This window comes from Mycteria americana, chromosome 2 (genome assembly GCF_035582795.1).
Source record: "Mycteria americana isolate JAX WOST 10 ecotype Jacksonville Zoo and Gardens chromosome 2, USCA_MyAme_1.0, whole genome shotgun sequence".
Taxonomy (NCBI): domain Eukaryota; kingdom Metazoa; phylum Chordata; class Aves; order Ciconiiformes; family Ciconiidae; genus Mycteria; species Mycteria americana.
Genome location: NC_134366.1, coordinates 21,133,936 through 21,151,808, shown reverse-complemented (window position 1 = coordinate 21,151,808; position 17,873 = coordinate 21,133,936). Strand labels below are relative to the sequence as shown.

The following is a 17,873-nucleotide window of genomic DNA, read 5'->3' as shown; positions in this document are numbered from 1 at the left end:
GCTTTTTTCCCTTCTACCTCATCATGGAGAGGACACAGGATGCCCTTCATAAAAGGAGGGTATTGACTGTTGGTCTGTGACAGAGGCTGCTGTGCCTCCATCAAAAAAAGACCCCCCCGTCACTGAAAGGAAGGGAACTGCTGGCTTATTATCAAGCTGCAGATCAGTGAGTATCATTTCTGTGCACTTCTAGAACAGTTACTGCACAATCTTGTAGAAACCTATCTGAAAACGAACTCTACCACTTTGCTTATCAAGCAGCAGGAAAACAGCTTGATTATTTGAGTCTAGATTTCAAATGTCTTCATGAAGGAAACAGGTTGGCCCTAGCATCCAAGCTATAGTTTCATTTTCTCAGATGAATTGAAATGAAATATTGTTGCTAGCTTGGCAGTTTCTAATGCAACTTTCTTACCTTTTTAGACAACTGTGCCACAATAACCTGTTTTTATTTGCTTGTGTTTAGCATTAGATTCACTTTAGCTTATGTCCATATTACAAAATAACAAATAGTGGGATATTTCTTCCACTATTAACATGCTACTGGAATAGAACATGTTCTTTCTTGTGTAACTAAACTTAATCAATTTTTCTACATGTTGAGTTACTAACTACTGGACTGCTTCATTCAAAGACACTTTTTCATTTTGCTCTGTATAGAAGGTTGTCATGGTTTTAGGGGAGACTTTTTGAGAACACTGGAAGTGAAGGTACTGAAAATGTGTATATAGCTTCAGTTTTTGTAAAGAAGTTCTTGTTCTCATAATTCAAAATTTCCTGCCCCATGTCCGTCTGTCCTCCCCCAAGTAGGAAGGTTCTGTAGTTCTGTGCAACTTTTGTGGGGTTGCAAGTTCACATTTTTAAAAAAACTCTTTGATCATATTCTTCTTATTCCTTAAGTTTTGGCAAAATGCTAGGATCAGCAACCTATTATAGATATCTCAGATAACTTCTTCTTTTCACAGTTGGTGCAAGAGTTTCAAGTTACTGACTTAAAAAAGAAAATACAGCTTTATGGTAGGGAGAACATTTTCCTGGCTTCCTAAGAAAGCAGTCTACATGTTGTCTCCCTTGATTTTGGCCTGCAGTAAGCTTTGGGCCTGTTGTCCAATTTCAAGCAAACTTGATAAAGGAGTCTAAAATATGTGAGTTCCTGTAATAGGGATGCACAGTGTATGGCTACAAGAGTAACCACAGCCTGTTTTTGCTCTTGCCGAACCTGGCAATCACCAGCATAGGAAGGGAATGTAAGGGAGCTGAATAATGTAGGGGGCTGTAGTACTGGAAAATAAAAAGAACTGAGGATTTTGTAGCTAGATACAGAAATTGTGGTGGGAAAGCTTAGTGTATTGATGTCATCTGTGAGATGCAACACTGTTGAAAGCCAGAATTTAATCTGTTTTGTTAATTCTTCTGCTCATGGAACTAATTATTTTTGAGATTTTGAATAAAATCACAAAAATTTTTCTGTGTGCCACTTGTGTATGTTACGGCACAGCTAGTTCTGACTTTAGGCTATTTTGTTTTTACTATTCTTGAAGTTCTTTTATTTCCTCTATTACCTATTTCATCCTTGATTGTCAGCAAAAATAATAGTTTTTTCCAGTCTGCATAATCTGATGTGTTCCCTGCTCTATAGTACTACCTTTCTGTGCTAAGCAGGCAGTTATTTGTTGTCCAGAGATGCTTCCCCCCTGCCGCCTGCGGGTCTCCCCCCCCCATTCTGCAGCTATGTTAGCGGTGTTAAGCACAGTCAAACTTTGCCTGAACAGTGTTACACGTCCATTTCCACCTGCAGTTGAAGAACTGTGTTTTGTTGAAAATGCTGAAGATTATATTTAACCATGCTGTTTATGCCTCTGGCAAATTACACAGTGCTGTTCATCACAAGCTGTAGCTATTTGGCTTTTCAGTAATATGGGAAGGACTTCAAGGTGGTTTGTTTGTTTTAAACATTAATGTGGTTTATAGTGATTTGTTCAGGCTTTCATTATTATTGCTTCCTAATCCAGAAAGTGATTTTTCTCTCCCAAAACCCCAAAAGAACAACTTGATATGTTTGAGACATTTTAAATATCTACTTTCTTGGCTTTCTAATATGATAGGCACATGGTTTTTATACAGGTATTTTTTAAATGGTATGAAAATCAAGGATTTATTTGTATGTTCAGCATACAGTTCTTATTTGAATGCTTGCATGGAGTAATATATTGATTGCATGACTAGTTCCAGAAGGTGCATGTACTTTATGTATTAAATAAAGTATTGCTAAATGGAAATACTTAGCCCAAACAGAGTGTGCAGATAGGTCATATTTGTCCTGTATTTTGCAACAGCAACAAATAGTGAGTGTTTTTAATACTACTACTACAACTACTACTACTAGCAACACATAACTACAACTACTACTACTAGCAACACATAACTACAACTACTACTACTAGCAACAAATAATAGCTTACCTCATTCCACTGGCAAACTAGTTTACTGCTTGTCTTTCTTTTGAAATAGTTGTTTGCCCATGATTTTATAACTATCTGCTTGTATTCCAGAATTTTATTTTTAAGAGGAAGAATAAACCTTATCATTAAAATAGAAGCAGCAGCAGCTCTGCAGTTATTAAATATGTAAGATTTTGAAAAATTAAGAAAAAAGATCTGCAATAGCTTTAAAATTTTGGAGTTGTTTTACCTTTCTGGCAAAATATCTTTCTTTTTTACTACTTGACTCTCACCAGAAATTTTGTTTTCTCCACTCATTATCGTTGATGTTTTGTGAAAGTGATAGCATTTGTGGTGGCGAGCTCTTATGATTTAATCATAAGTGTTGTGATATTTCATTATTTTTATGCTTAAAATTAACAGTTCCTGGAGCCAGATAATTGCATGAGAATCTAATCTATTTCAAGAATTTTTGTATTTTTAGTTGTTTTGATGCATTCAAAATACAAAGGGTCAGAAATTTCATCCTTTTAGTAATTTGAAATCTCTGATTGAAAGCAGATTAAAAAAAATCTTTTGAGGACCTGGAGTATATTTCAGGTTTTGTGGTTGTAGTTATATCGCATTTAAGAGTAGACTCAGTAGCAAGGCTGTTAATAATGTTCACTTTGGTGGTGTGTAAGGACAAATCTAGAGCAGGATCCATAGAATTTACTGTCTAGTTAGATGAGACAGATATAATTGGAGAATGGTTGTAACAAAGTGATCACTTTAAGGATCTTATCTGCTAGTAATGCCATAACTGTAGATTTTGGGGATGGTGACCAGAAAAAAGGAGGGGAAGATGACTCAGGAAGGCATGCTAAATGGAAAAAGATACAAAGGTCAGTAGAAAAGCAGAGCAGGTATGGAATTGCGCTATGATGAAGAGATTGGGGAGAAGATGATAAGAAGTCACTAACCTCGGTTAGGCAGGAAAAAAGTGTTGTTGGAATGTGTCTTCAGCTGTTTTTTTCATATCTTCTTTCTCTACTGGGTCTGGCTGGTTTTCTCTTCCATTTTTCTTGACAGTTAATAGAGGCAGGGAATTTAAGATGCATCAGTGTTTGCATACTATGTGTGTGTTTGGATGATGTTAGTCTCCCTTGACTGCCTGCGCTCAGAGGGATTGCTGGGTGGCGAGTGGTGTTTTAACATTGCGTATCTTCTTATTGTCACTGCCTTCTTCAAATCATTATGTGTATGAGTGACAAACTAGCTCCACCTTTGCCTTCTAACTGGCATTTCAGTTCTGTTGCTTTTTTTGATCTAACCATGTTCATTCTACTTCTGTTTACTCCCTGTGGCACTCTTCCTCTAACTGCAGTTCAGTGCTACCATGCTTGATATTCCTTGGCCAGCTGACAGCTCACTTATCTAATGCACGTGGAGCCTAACAGTTTCATAGACAGGTACTACTTCTTGTCCTGGGCTTCTGGTCAGTAGGGTTTTTTCCCAACCTATATAATGAACTTTACCCTGCATGTAGATGAACAGAAGTAATGGCTTCACAGAGGGGTATGAACTCTTCCTATTTAAATTGCTAACGTATAAGTCTGACTAATGTTAACATGTTTAGTCATTTACTTGTTGGCTGTTCTAGCAGAAATGTTAGTCAAGCATTCTTAGATCACGGATGGAGTTTTAGTTTGTGAATAAATGAAATACCACAAGTTCTACCAGCAAATCTGAGTACTTTGTCCTCAGACTTGCTGTCAATATTTTTCTGAAAATACGCAAGCAATCCTTAGTTGCCAAAATTACAGTTTTGGACAAATGTATGTTGTTCAGAAACATTTTTTACTTTAAGGTTAAAAAGTGTTTTTCCCTTTGTATTGTGTATGTTCAGTTATATAGCCCAATACTTCATTCTTTATCTCCTTTAACTTTTACAGTAATTCACTGAAAGAACAAACTCTGATTGCAGACTCAGTTGAAGGCAGGCATTTTAGCCAAAAATTCTGCTACTGTTAATATTTGAGCAGTTTGTAATGCACATAAATATTTGATTTATCACACATGTTTTACAAAAACTTAGAACTGAATCAATCTGTGTTCCCTGAACTGTAGAATGTCAAATGATGAGAGCACTTTTATCAGTCAGCATGGTTAGAATTTCAACACAGGAACTTTCTGCATTATGTATTAAGTGATCTTGTTTGTCTTGATTAATTTTCTACTGCATATTTACATGGTTACTAGAAAACAGAGGGAGGGGAAGAGAGAGAGATACATGTAATTGTTTTTGTAATTTTTTTCAGGTATTTTTAGCAGCAATGATGTAGCAGTATCATTTCCAAATGCAGTATCTGGCTCAGGATCTAGCACTCCCGTTTCCAGTTCTCATTTACCTCAGCAGGCTTCAGGCCACTTGCAGCAAGTGGGAGCTCTATCACCTTCAACTGCGCCTTCTGTAACTACTGTTGTTGCTGCAACTCAGGTAAACTATCACAAGAGTTTAAGACAGCAAACCATGTTATTGACCTGCTTATTTTCAATGTTAAACATAATTTGTTTGGAAAATAGGTTAATAAACATTGTATTTGTTATGAAAACGTTACAGTGGTTAGAAGTTCCCCATAATATTACATAGTTTTTGCATCTTTGTAGAACACGTAGATTGTTAAAAATGGTCTGTGGAAGTGTGTAGTAATAATGACTATATTATGACTAGTAGCATAAATGCTGGTTACAGTTCATCAGTGCTCTAACCAATGTCTGTTATCAGAACAATGTTTTAAGAAAGGATTTAAAAGGGGAAAACATATAAAGTTTTGCATGTTTCATGCAAAAATGCTGGTATCAGTTAAAGAACAGAGGGGTTTATTTGGGAGCTTTGACAAGTGGACAACTAAGGCTAGCCCTGGCAAAGAGGTGGCCAAGGCTGACATCTTGATAGCAAATGAAAGTTTACATATATGTTACAGTTTTGTATTTGAAAGGTCATACAAATGAAGGTATATAGTTCATGTTTGATGGTAGAGGGATAAGGGAGGTACTGGAGGAGTGCAGAAGGGTGACGTAGTCCAAGTAATGAACCAGAAAGAAATATCTTTATGGTAGTATTTTGTATGAATTTAAGTTGGGCAAGATTGCATTTATCAAGGCAAGAGAGTACGAAGTTATAGTTGTAGAGAGCCACCATGATTAAAGTATGAAGGAATACCGTACTGGACGTGATGTTTTTATACTTTGTGTTTCTTGTATTTTTCATTTTCTGATGGGAATCTGTTTTACAATGAGTATATCAAATGTATCTTTTTTGTGTGCATATAAGCCATCAACTTTTAATTTATAGAGTCTACAGTGATTTAAGATAGTGGATATAAACCTGAAGAATTAAAATCAAGCTTAATACATAAATACTTGTATGCGTTTACGTGAACGTGCATGTGTGCGTTGTACATGTATAGCAGAAACACTATATGCAGGCCAACATAGAATACATTTCAATATCAAAGAACACTTTATTGCTATAGGTGGCAGTTCATATTTTTACATAATTCTTCTGGACTGGTTTCCTAAAGAAATAAAGCCTGTGTCATGCCAGTGTGACTTCTGTCTTGTAACTTTGGAACCTGTTGGCCAGTTTCACACAAAATTGGGTGACATGTCTGTTATACAAATTGATAGAAACTATTTTAAAGAAATGAATGAAAAATATGATGCTTTGGCGAGGAGCCAATATAGCTTTTGTGAAGGGAAATCACAACCAATTGGAGTTAGGTGTTTGTTTTCGGCTGTGTGTGGCTTGGGTTTTTTTTCTTTTTTTTTTTTTTTTAAATTCTCAAAGAGTATTACACAACATAACTCACTGAAGACACTTAAATTGAGCAATCTGGAGATAAGGGGAGGAGGTTGTGTCATAGTTTAGTAGCAGATTAAAAGATTTAAAAAAACCCCAAACAAGTAGATGCTCAGTTTTCACAGTAGAGAGGTTTACCATCAGAGTCTTGAAAGATCAGCGTTATGGCCTTTTGTACAGCTCGATGTATTCATAAATGATCTAGGGAAAGGAGGAGGAACAGAAGCCAAGTTTGCTGATTATGCTAGGTTATGCAATGAGCTATTATGAAGATCAGCTGTCACAAACTGCTGAAAGACCTCACCAGCCTATGTTGACAAGGTGGTAAGAGGGAAAATGAAATTAATGTTAAAGGGAAAAGGCAGTTTCTATTCAAAACAGATAGAGTAGATATCAAAAGTGGTACAAGAAGAGCCATGGTAGTGAACAATGGCAACATGAACAGCATCTTTATAAGGAATGAGTAAATAGTGTAGAACTCTTGGCCTGAAAAAGACGCTGAGATGGGATAAGAGAAAGGTCTGTAAAATCACAAATTACATGGAAAAGTTAAATAAGCAAGAATTGTGCACCATCACTTCTATTTGTTAAACTCTGTCAGAGGATAAATGGATTCAAAAAGCAATGGGACAGAGCCTATATTTAGCAGACAGGAACAGAAATACAATAGTATATTTTTCCTCATGTTGTCACAAAAAGGTGAACTATACCCTAGGAGGTGCACTTTCTCTTAGTGTTTAGCTGAAGTGGAGAGCCCCCCATAGGTTAAGTGCTTAAAACTCCTGTCCTTCCTTTCGCTCTGTTTTTTTGGAGATGTGTTGGATTTTTTTGGTGTTCTGGTGTCGTGTATCTTACCTCAGTACCTAACTTGTTTTCAAGTGGTCATAGATTTACTTATCAGGATCTTATTCACAGGTGCTACCATTTAAAGAGTCTTTTGGTTCTGAACTATAAAGGGACATTCAAATGGTGAGAAATTTTGGTTGACAGCCTTAAAAGGGAAATCCTGTGTTTGCACAGAGAATTAGTGAAGTCCTGTGCTGCTTCAGTGATTCTAGGACTACACTTTGGTAACTAGGGTCTGCCAGTTGGAAATTGGTAAAGACATAATCTTTGTTTTTTCTTATATCAGAGGTGTCAGTGCATAAATTTGAACTTGGTCCTTCCATCATCTCAACCATTACACAGACATTGATATTTCAACTAAACGTCATGCCTCAGATAAGCTGTGCAGCATGACATGTCTTTAAGTTATGTTCTACAACCAAGACACCTATATTTATTGTCCCAGTCTTTTCTTCCTTCTGTATTCCCTCTCTTCACTGTTTGCAGTTAGACTGGGACTGTTCCTTTTTGTCTGGCATCCAGTAACACCCAGCAGGTAGGCAATGGAAATTTCCAGTCGAGGCTAAATTGCTTTAACTATCACCTTTCTGGTTTTTTTACCCTGCTGACTTAGCAGTTTTGAGAGAAACTTACAAAGAAGGTGTAGTGGCAAGAGGTGAACAGTCGGTTGGCTTTAAGGTCCGTGGCCACAGTCTTCCTCATTCGTGCGGAAAATGAGTTTACAGAGTACTTTCTAGCATGGAGGAGAAAGAAGATGGATTTCTATTGTGAATTTTAAAATATTAAGTGCTTTCATGTCCTGGTTGAGGTTTAGTATTGGTGCTACTTCTGTCATTGTACCAGGCAGATTAGATGCTTTTTCCCAGCTTTCAAGACTCGAAAATACCAAGCAGGTCTCCCTGCTGGAAGAGTCTTTGATTCACACTAAATCGTGACAACCACCTGTAATGTGCCTTTGTTGTTCCTGGAGTCTGGGAGTCTTTTTCTGTTTCAGTTCATGAAGTCCTTACTAGTGTTTGAAGAGACTCAGTCAAGAGAGTCTATTTTACCACGCAGTTGTTCTCCAGTTCAAGAGAACTGTTTTTTTTCATGCAGTCATCATAAATGACTTATTATACTTCAGGGGTTAGGGTTTACCTACTTAGTTCTGCAAAGTTTCATCAGAGTGCTGTGTCTGCTTACTGGGCTCTTGTGGATGTATTCTCAGTGTTTACCCACCTCTTGACCAAGGAAGTCTTCAAATAATGGTGTGCTAATGTGTTTTTCGTGTAGTGTCCTAATTAAAAGAAAATCAACCAAGATCCTAGGTGTACTTACAATGGTTATAAGTTAAGTTAAGGTTGTGCCTCTATAGCAGATAAAAAGTAGTAAGTTAAAAAGTAGGTTTTATTTAAACTATTAGTTAAGAGAGCAAGTATGCCCAAACCTTGGTTGCTCAGCTATTAGGTCAGAATGGCAGACGCGCAATTGGAATAGTACTAAAAATTAGAATAGCCTCAAAGATGTGCTGCTAAGGTGCACTCCTCTGAGATTTCAGCTGTTAAGTTTTCGTAGATCTCTGTTGGGCATTTGTAATTATGATTTTGGGGACATCATAAATTTGTCAAATTTGATGGATTTTTTGCATCCTTTTTTTTTAAAGCAAGGGTGTTAAGAAATTCTGAAGAGAAGGTCTTGGAAGAAAATATATTTCCATAGAATTAGTCTCAAAATTGGCTGAACTATTTTGATTAGGAGGTTATGGTAGACATCTAATACAGAAAATTTTGTTCGTAGTATTAAGAAAACTTGCAAGCAATTGAAAGCAACTGTCCTAAAGTAAGAAAACTAGGTAATACTACTATGCCTTTTTATTATTTTTGAGTAACTGCTATGCCCATATAAAACGTCAGTGATTAAAACCCCCAAGTGCTGCTTTTTCCTTCAACAACTAAACAACACTGATTTTAAAGCTTAAAAAAAACCAACCTGAAAATCCTGGATTTTGATTCTTTTATTCTGTTGTCCACTATGATAGTTCCCATACTGTGGTGTGTGTTTGTTTTAAAGACAAAAACACAGTACGGGCCTTGCTGCAATCACCTTTTCTTTTGTGTCTCATTTTCTTCTCCCTCATGCCACTCATAATTTTTATTCCAATCTAATAAATCCAGAAGAGATTATTAGCTTGTGTTCCATGCTGTGCCATAACTGAATTTAAATGCTGGTGTTCCTCACCAGGTGGGAATCGGTGGTCTCGTAAAAATGCCACTTGCTGGAAATGCAGATTTTTTTTTTTGCATCCTATTCCTCTTTTATATAAGTCTTGGGCATAGTCTCAGATAGGTTACGCTGCTTAATTCAGTGAGGCTTTATTAGCATAACGATGCATTTAACAATTGCAAGAATATAGGAAAAAAGGGATACAGGAAAGAAGGTACAGCTCACACAAATATTTGCTCCTGGTTTTCTGTGAATTGATCCTCTTGACACGTTTGTTGGTACTGCCTGTTTTGCATAACAGTAAATCACTATATCCCAAACTACTGTCGTTTCTCTCAGAAGCATGCCTTTAACTTTTGCATTAATATTAATTTGTGCTGTGTTGTTGAGAAAAATGATTTTATTGCATTTGGATTTTGAATACTGTCCTAATTTTTCCCTGTTAAGCCAAGTCACACGTTGCACCATTCTGAGGTCCTATGCTCAGTTTTACCTCAAAGATTTCCTTGTGTTTCATAATTATAGTAGAAATCTCTGTCAGCCTGTTGTGTTGTTCTGTAACAGTTTGCTGTATTGCTCTTTCTTATGAGTTATTCTTAGTGATTAATATACGTTCATAAAAAAAGCGGTGACCTGGGTGCCTCAGTATCTTTTGGTATTGTACAGCAGGATTTGATTTCTGCTTGTCAGGAAATAGTGGTTGATAGATTCAATTTTTTTTTCTTTCTTTTTTCTTTTTTTTTTTTTAATTTTGACTTAGTAGATGTAGTGTTTTATAATGAAATGTTTGCTACTTTGGTCAAGATTGAGATTGAAATTGGTTGAGCTGTCTATTCTTTTTAATGACTTCAATGAGTGAAATTACCCTGCTCTAGTGCTCTGTGGCTGTTTGTTTCTGGTGTCTCTACGTTCAGAATACAGGATCAGACTGCAGAAATGGAAGTAAAGGTTTTTGACTGGGTTTTCTTCCAGTCATTGATTATTAAAGCCATCTCTCAAACTGTATTTCTTTTAAGAAAAAAATACATTTAAATACCTTGTCATCTCATTTCAGTAGTATTTTTAGTGGGAGTGGAAATGGCATGTAGTGGTTTCTTAAAGACATCCAGCCTTTTATTTTAAACACTTGTAGCTCATCAACTCTTTGATGCTGGTATTGTATGATTCAGTAATGTATGATCTTTGCATTATAGTAATCTCAGCTTATTCAGAAATTTTCAGGATTTATTCTTATTCTGGAAATTTAATATCAAATTGTGACTTTGTAAATTATTTTTTTTTTCTTCTCCCGTGTGATGGGATCTGTGCTCTTAGTGACTGTAATAAGCACATCTGTGAGGCAATTTCAAGCAATACTGCACTTACTTGTCACTAATGTGTCTTACAGATACAATCCAAAAGATTATTTTCTCTTTCTTTGGACAGAGAGAAAAATGTTTTTTGCTAGTGGATTCTTCTTTCTTTGTTAAGCTGTTTTTCTTCCTCTGCAGCTTCTGTTTTATTTTCTTCATAAGTTTCCATCTCTTAGGTTATGCGCTGTGCTTCCTTTGCCCCAGCAGCAGCTAATAAGAGAAGGAAAAGGACAAGAAGTATCTGTAACAGCAGTCCTCATGGCTTGCACAGAGATAGGGAAACTGAATAGTTGCTGTTCGTTAGTCTTTTTAGTCCAAGATGTATTTGTGATGGCATGATAGGTCTACTTCAACACAGTGTAATGAACTACTGCCTCCATGGTGGAGATGTGATAACTGGGAAGGTAGGTGCTGCTACTCAGTTGCAATTCTAAGTGAAATAAGTTTGCTTTAATCACTTCCATTATCTCTTCTGAAGTTTGTTTGGCTTTACTCCCATCAGGAGCAGTAGAAAAACAGCAGGGTTTTCTTTAGCATTCATATAGTGATGGTTATCCTCCTTTGTCTGATCCAGCTTTTAGAAGGAGATAAGGCTTATTTTTTTTTTTCAATAGATTTGGAGTTATTTGTTAACAGTAGAGGAATGTGAAAGCTCAGGAATCCTGAGATCTTTTCAGATTCTGAATGTAGGGCACCTGATGTTTCAGATGCTTCTGTCCTGTGGTTTTTATTTTCTCGCTTTCTGAATTAATTTAGTCCCTAATTTTGGATCTCTGTAGTCCCCTGCTCTTTCTCCGCATCACTAGTTTACATATTTTTGGCTTCCTGTTTTAGTGGTTTTTTTTCTTGTCATAGCTTAAGTCTGCTCATTATTTTGCATGCTATCAAGGGAACTTTCTCCTCCTTTTTCTTTTCTGTTCTGGCACCCATGGGAAAATAAGTGAAAACACAGAAAAAAGGAACTGTATTCTTAGTTCTTGTCCTTATCAACAGAGAAGTTAGGAGCAGTTTTGGGAGCAATCTTGTTTGTACCTTCCAAAACAGGGGTGGAATTATGAAGGAATATGAGAGGACATCTTCAACAAGTAGTCTTTGCTGAAAATTCAAGTTGAGAGGATTTTTGCAAGTCTTCAGAAGGAGGATTTGGGCATTTTTATAGGACAGTAAAATGCACATACCTGATTGATATTGCTGCCAAGTTTGCAGTTGTAGCCTCAAATTATGGATGTCATATTCTCAAATTTAGTATGGCCAAGGAAGATACTCCTCCGTCCACTTCTGTTTCCCAGTCTTGCTCAGAGAAACAGACCCTGTTTCTTGCCTTTTTTTTTTTTTAATTAAATATTCAGCTTAAAGTAAACATGAGGAAGGGAGGAAAGTTTCAGGTTAAACATCTAAATTTTGCTAGAGCTGGGCAGGTGAAAGTGTAAGTCCATTTAAGGGAAGTTTCTGGGCCATCCTCTCTGTGGGTACTCTAGAAAATGGCAGGTCCGTTAGCGGCCAGTGTTTAATAAACTTTTCTTTGGGGAGTAGAATGAATACACGAAAAAAGACAAATTGCCCTCGGTTCTAGGACATTGGGATATGACAGATGTGACGATCTCAGACTTCCAAGTAACCTGCACTAGGTGGTTGGCTGCTTAAGTGAGCTTTTTGCTTCCCTCCCAAAGGTACACATCACAACCATGTGTAAAGGCTGAGGTTAAGAATTTAGTGTAATACTTCTGCAGACACCTTTGGATCAGAACATCTTAAGGCTTAAAACTAGAGACTTTGAAATGATCTCAACAAACTTATTTAAGCAATAATCCTTTCTTGCAATGCAAAGGAACTTATCCTAATTATGGTAAATTACATGACATGTAATCAGAGATTATTTCCATAATTTAGGAAGACCCTTACGGTCTTTTTACATTTTTTCAGGCCACTTCCTGAAGGCTGTTTCTTAATATAGAAATAGTTTAGATGTTGAATGCCAGAATAGCTCTTATGAAGTCCAGAATGCAGATAGTATAGATTTGTACTGCATATCTGCAAAGCTAGTAACTGGTGGGTGCCTTGTGGTGAAACCTCTCGCCCCTTAGAAATCAGTCATTTATGTAAAGCATAGACAGGGTTTATGACAATGTTAATGTATTGCTAAATTTCTCCAAAATATGCTTCCTCTGGTGATCACGACACCAGGTGGTACCAGTCTTTTCCTTTCACTGATACTAGTTCATTTGATGTAATCTATAGTTAAGTGATCTTTCCTGCAGATAAACAGTATGTTTTGTATGTTCTCTTAGTTTATTTTTTAAGTTCAATTTATACATTGCCATACAGAGCATGGTGTGTTGTGGTTTTCTTATTTATTTTTTTAAGATCCACCATAAAAGTAACAGGTTTTACAAATTTGTGGTCAGTTTGGTTGTATTTTCAGCATTTGTCTTTCTAAAAATGATTTGTATTACCTTTAATATAAGTGGTAATTGAAAAGAGAATAATAAAACATCTGGAGATCATGATATTGCATAGTTTAAGGAGCATGCTTCCAGAAAAACGAAATCATATCCTTACTGTGGTACTAGAATTCTCTAATCAATAGAAACGGTGGATATATGAAAACCAATTAACATATTTTATGTGACTATCAAAACACCTCTTGATGACAAGATCTCTCAAAAGAGGTTCCTACCCACTGGGTCAAAGGTAAAATATCAACATGGATCACAGACTGTTGGGATGCTGAAATTACTCTGTTCTCCTTATCTCATAACTTAAGAAAAAGATATAAAAGGAAAAGCCAGCATATCCAGAACAAAAATAAGTCATTCTTAATAGAATATGTTTCTCATCGTTGGGACTCATTGCCACAGGAAATTGCTAGCACTGGGAGATTTAGAAAGTGTGCTAAATGCATCCCTCAGTATGTTGTAGACAGAGGGGGGTTTGGTGTTGTGGTGTAAGATGTCAATGCAAAATAGTGACTTTCCTTCCAAAATCACTAAACTGTACTTGTGTCACAGCCACTTAAATTTAAGTGTCTTGCAAAATTAAAAATGTAAAAGAACCATGCTAGTAGAGGTTTTACCATCTAAATTTTCTTGTTTGTCGCTTAAAAGCTGTTTTAATTCCTTGTTACTTCTAGGCAAAACGGGTTAAAATCTAATTTTCTTCTCATTCAGTCTAACTGAGGATTTTTGGGGTGGGGGTGGAGGAGAGTAGCAAGGAGGAAGAATTTACAGCCAGAGGGAAAATTCCTTCTAACATGTGACTCAACTAGAAGAACAAAGGAATCATAGTTGCAAGTGATCTAGTATTTAGCCCAATTAAAATCTTTACTTTTTGCATTTTCCTCTTGCTTCAGTAAGATTGTCTTCACGTAGACTTATGCAGTATACAGGTAGTCTGAAAGCAGTTGCATGATTTTGCGCAGTGCTGCATGCTGAGACAACTGCATCAATGTTTCGGTCTAGCAATAAATGTTTTCTGCCTTCAAGCTGAAGCTTATTTAGCTTGGCTTATCTGGTGCTGCTGTAGCAACCATCAGTCTCCAGGCAACTGAGGCACATTGACCTCTTCGTTGAACTGAGTGTAGCACTATTTCAATTTAGCTGCCTCAGACAATAGTAATGGTGTTGAATGTGAAAAATGTGAAATTTTCTAGTCTGTATGCAATGGAAAGAATAAATAAAAAATATTTAGATGAAGCCAAATGTTTAGGTATGACTTGAAAAAGATTTCAAGTTTACATGGTGTATGCTTTGTTACAAGCTGCAAAGTTCATTGCTGGGGCAGTGTCCTTATAGGCCTTGTATAAAATGTTGAGAATCTTGCAAGCATTTTTACACAGCAGTAATTCTGCTACTGTAGGTGTCTGTTTCATCACTTAAGTAGCAAAGACTATTGAGGTTTATTTAGAAAGTTAAAATGTCAGTGTTTGTGAATAAGTGGCTGATTCTTTATTATTACTATTTTTGAAATTATAGATGATCTTGAAAGTAGTTACTTTTCTCTCAGATCCATTATTTGCCATGTTATGAGTGTCTGGCTTTCTTTGGAATACTCACGTGAAGAAAATAGATTACTATATGGGTATACTGGGTTTGCTTCCTAATCAAGTCATCCTTTCTGCTAGTTAATATGAGAGTGAAATCGTGATTCCTGATATGTAGGTTAATGTTCTGAAGGAAAACGGATTCTTGGGTAAGATATTGCTTCCATTGTCTATGTAGAGCACATACAGGTTAAGTACTATGAAGACAGAGGTAGGTGGAAAGGATGGAGGAACAAACTTGAGGCAAAAGGGATTTGTGTTGAAATGATAGCTCTGTTTTCAGTTAGGTTTGTGGGGGAGGTGGAGGAATTCCAGGGTCTTATCTCTATAAAGCCTCCTTTTTTAAAAAAAAACCAAAAACCAAAACTGAAAACAAAAACAAACAAACAAACAAGACCTCTTAATGAGCTAGCATTCTAGTAAGTTTTTGTACAACTGGGTTTTTTTGTGTGTCTAGTTTATAAATAAATAGATTTTAATTGGTTAAAATTTTATATAATATCCAGCTTAGTTAACATGGAAGAGATGAGTAAACTGATAGTACAGTTGAGGTTATAGCTTTTTCACATTATTGGAAGATAGGCCTTCTACCCATGTGGTTTTTAATGACTTGATGTGCCCTTGTTGTACACTGGACAGAGGTATAAATTAGTTTCTGTAGGTGTGCCATTAATTTTTCATTTTGCCTTTCAAATCCCACTGTGTTTCCCAGTTGCATTCATTCATGCCCTTCTTGGAAAATATTTGAGTGCTGCTGTTTGAAGGTTAGATGGTTTCATTTAATTGAAGGATTTATTTGTACGTTTAATCAAAACAATTGATTCTCAAAGACAGTATTTGATTATTTGCTTGTTCATAAGCAAGAATCTTCATTACAGCTAGAAGTTCAAAGTATTTATTTTTGCTAGTAACATAAAAAGGATGATTTTATGTCACGTATAGTTTTCCTGACAGATTTTAATTATAAAATGTGTACATTTGTAGTTAATGCTCTTTTTGATTGAAAAGTTGCTTTTTTTCTTCTAAGATATCACAAACCCTTTTTCTGATTTCATTTTAACTTTTCCAGCCTCCTAATTAAGCTTTTCAGTTAAGTCTTTTATTTTAGCCAGTTAGTGAAAACACTTCTTGTAGAACTGCACCTTGATTATCTATATTAAAAAGAACCCCAAACTTTAAGGACTTCAGAGTGCTTGGATGGGAATGGTGGCGGTATGGGATGGGTTATCTTTTCAATCCCAGCTTTCGTAGAATGAGTGAGTAAAAGACTACAGTGGATGTTTGGGGTCGATTCATGTTGGTGATGTATGTGTGATAGCGGGTGAGGTTAGCTGTAAAAAGTACACTTTCTGCTTCCAGTCATCAATAGTGCTGTAGGCTGTTTTAGTCAAGAAGTCAATATAGTTTGCTTGAAAATGAATTATGTTCAACTTTATAACTATGAAAGCCAAAATTCAAATTTAAAAGGTGTAAATGAAAGTATTGGTTTAGTTAAAATATACAAAGTGTTTATCATGCTGCATTTTAATATTATTTTGTGTTGCGCTGTTTGTTTTGAAAAGTCATATGATGGTTTTCAGAAGAAACGGGGAAACAGTATTTTATTAAGGATTTTCTGTGTTGTCCTCAAATCCAACTGTATTTCTTGGCATATAGGAAAACAAACAGGAATTTGGAGATTTTTTTCATTGGAAACAAGGTCTAGATAAGATTTCTAAGCAAATTCCTTATTTGTGCTGAAAATATTCAAGAGTTGTGTTGCAGAAAGTGATGCATGAAAAGCTGTTGATGTGGCAGAACTTCCTCTTGGGCTTCCTAGGAAATTGGTTATATTGCTGCAGTTAACTGCAGTCTGACCGTGCTTCTGTGGGTGTGTATTGCCATCCCAGATGAACAGCTAACAGAATTCAGAGAAGGCAAGTAACGATGTGTAGCAGTGGTTCCCCCACATCTCCTAAATGAAGTTAAATATGGTACCAGCAGTACTGAAAGGATAAAAGGAAGCATAGCACATTCTTCCCATTGCATTGAATACACAAGAAAAGCCAACTGTTATATGCTCCCCATAGCGTAACTGGCCTTTCTAGGGATAAAAATCACTTTTCTTCACTTGTCCAAGTTAAGCTGGAAACATAAGGCCAGGTTGCTTTCCTGCTATCACTTGATAGGCATCTCTTTTCAGGTCTCAAGAAAAGCAATTAATTTATATAGATGTATATTATCAATTTTTGATTATCATTATGTACATAGCATTAATATGTTTGAATATCTAAGCTCATTTAATTGAAATGCAGCTTTTAATTTTGGTGTTATTTTCACTAATACATTGTTCAGATAAATGTTGCTTGCCATTAACCAAAATACATCCGCTTAAGATGACTTCTAGATGAAGTAAGCTGATGTTAATATTTGGTGTAGTGCTTGAATTTTCTTCCATATTCCATGAAGCTAGACAATTGCATGGAAAGCATTAGTAACATCTTCTCAGAAGAGTAGCAGAATAGCTTGCAGAAAACTTAGCTTTAAACTTCATCTGCATCAAATGTTTTTATATTGTTTTCAGTAGTGGTTGGCCATAAGAAGTAGCTGTTGGTGATACCTAGCACTCTTGATTTCTTTACTTCGTGTTAGTAGGAACAAGGGGTAGTTTTGCACTTTCTATCACAGCATTGTGCTGTGATGAAGAGCCTAGTATGACCCCAACCAGGTAAATGGTATGACCCCAACCACATTAAGCTGGTACTCATACTTCAAGGGATATCGACAGTGCAGGAGCAACGAGATGTTTTTATTTTAAACAAGAAATAAAAATAACCTTTGAAATTATTGTTGACAAATAGATATTGGCTGAAGTAGGTAATTAGGTGATCTGTTACTAATTGTAAAGCATCATCATAATATAACGCAAAGCTACAATATAGCAATGTCTGTTTTTAAAGCAGAGGGGAAAAGGGATATTGATTGGATATAAACTGATTAAGAAGCCATCTTGGAATTGGTTGTTCCAGCCATCCTTGTTGTCCTATCATGAAAGGAGGAGAGTTCAGTAATGGTTTAACTACAATTAAATCCCTCCCCTTTCTTTATGGAAACTCAACTGTAGGCATTTCAGCATTAGCCTAAACAATGGTTTTGAATATGTTAAGCCC

At 36.1% G+C, this 17,873-nt stretch overlaps 1 protein-coding gene across 13 annotated transcripts in view; it reads left to right on the top strand.

Moving 5' to 3' along the window:
- MLLT10 (MLLT10 histone lysine methyltransferase DOT1L cofactor) overlaps nt 1–17,873 on the top strand; it is a 143,538-nt gene that overhangs the window by 101,634 nt on the left and 24,031 nt on the right. For all 13 annotated transcript variants that reach the window (XR_012774147.1, XM_075492677.1, XM_075492678.1 and 10 more), the window contains one exon: nt 4,742–4,920. Coding sequence is in view for 12 of the 13 variants with exons in the window: in XM_075492677.1 (XP_075348792.1) it covers nt 4,742–4,920 (179 nt within the window). In the remaining variant the exon portion in view is untranslated. The remainder of the gene's footprint in view (nt 1–4,741; nt 4,921–17,873) is intronic.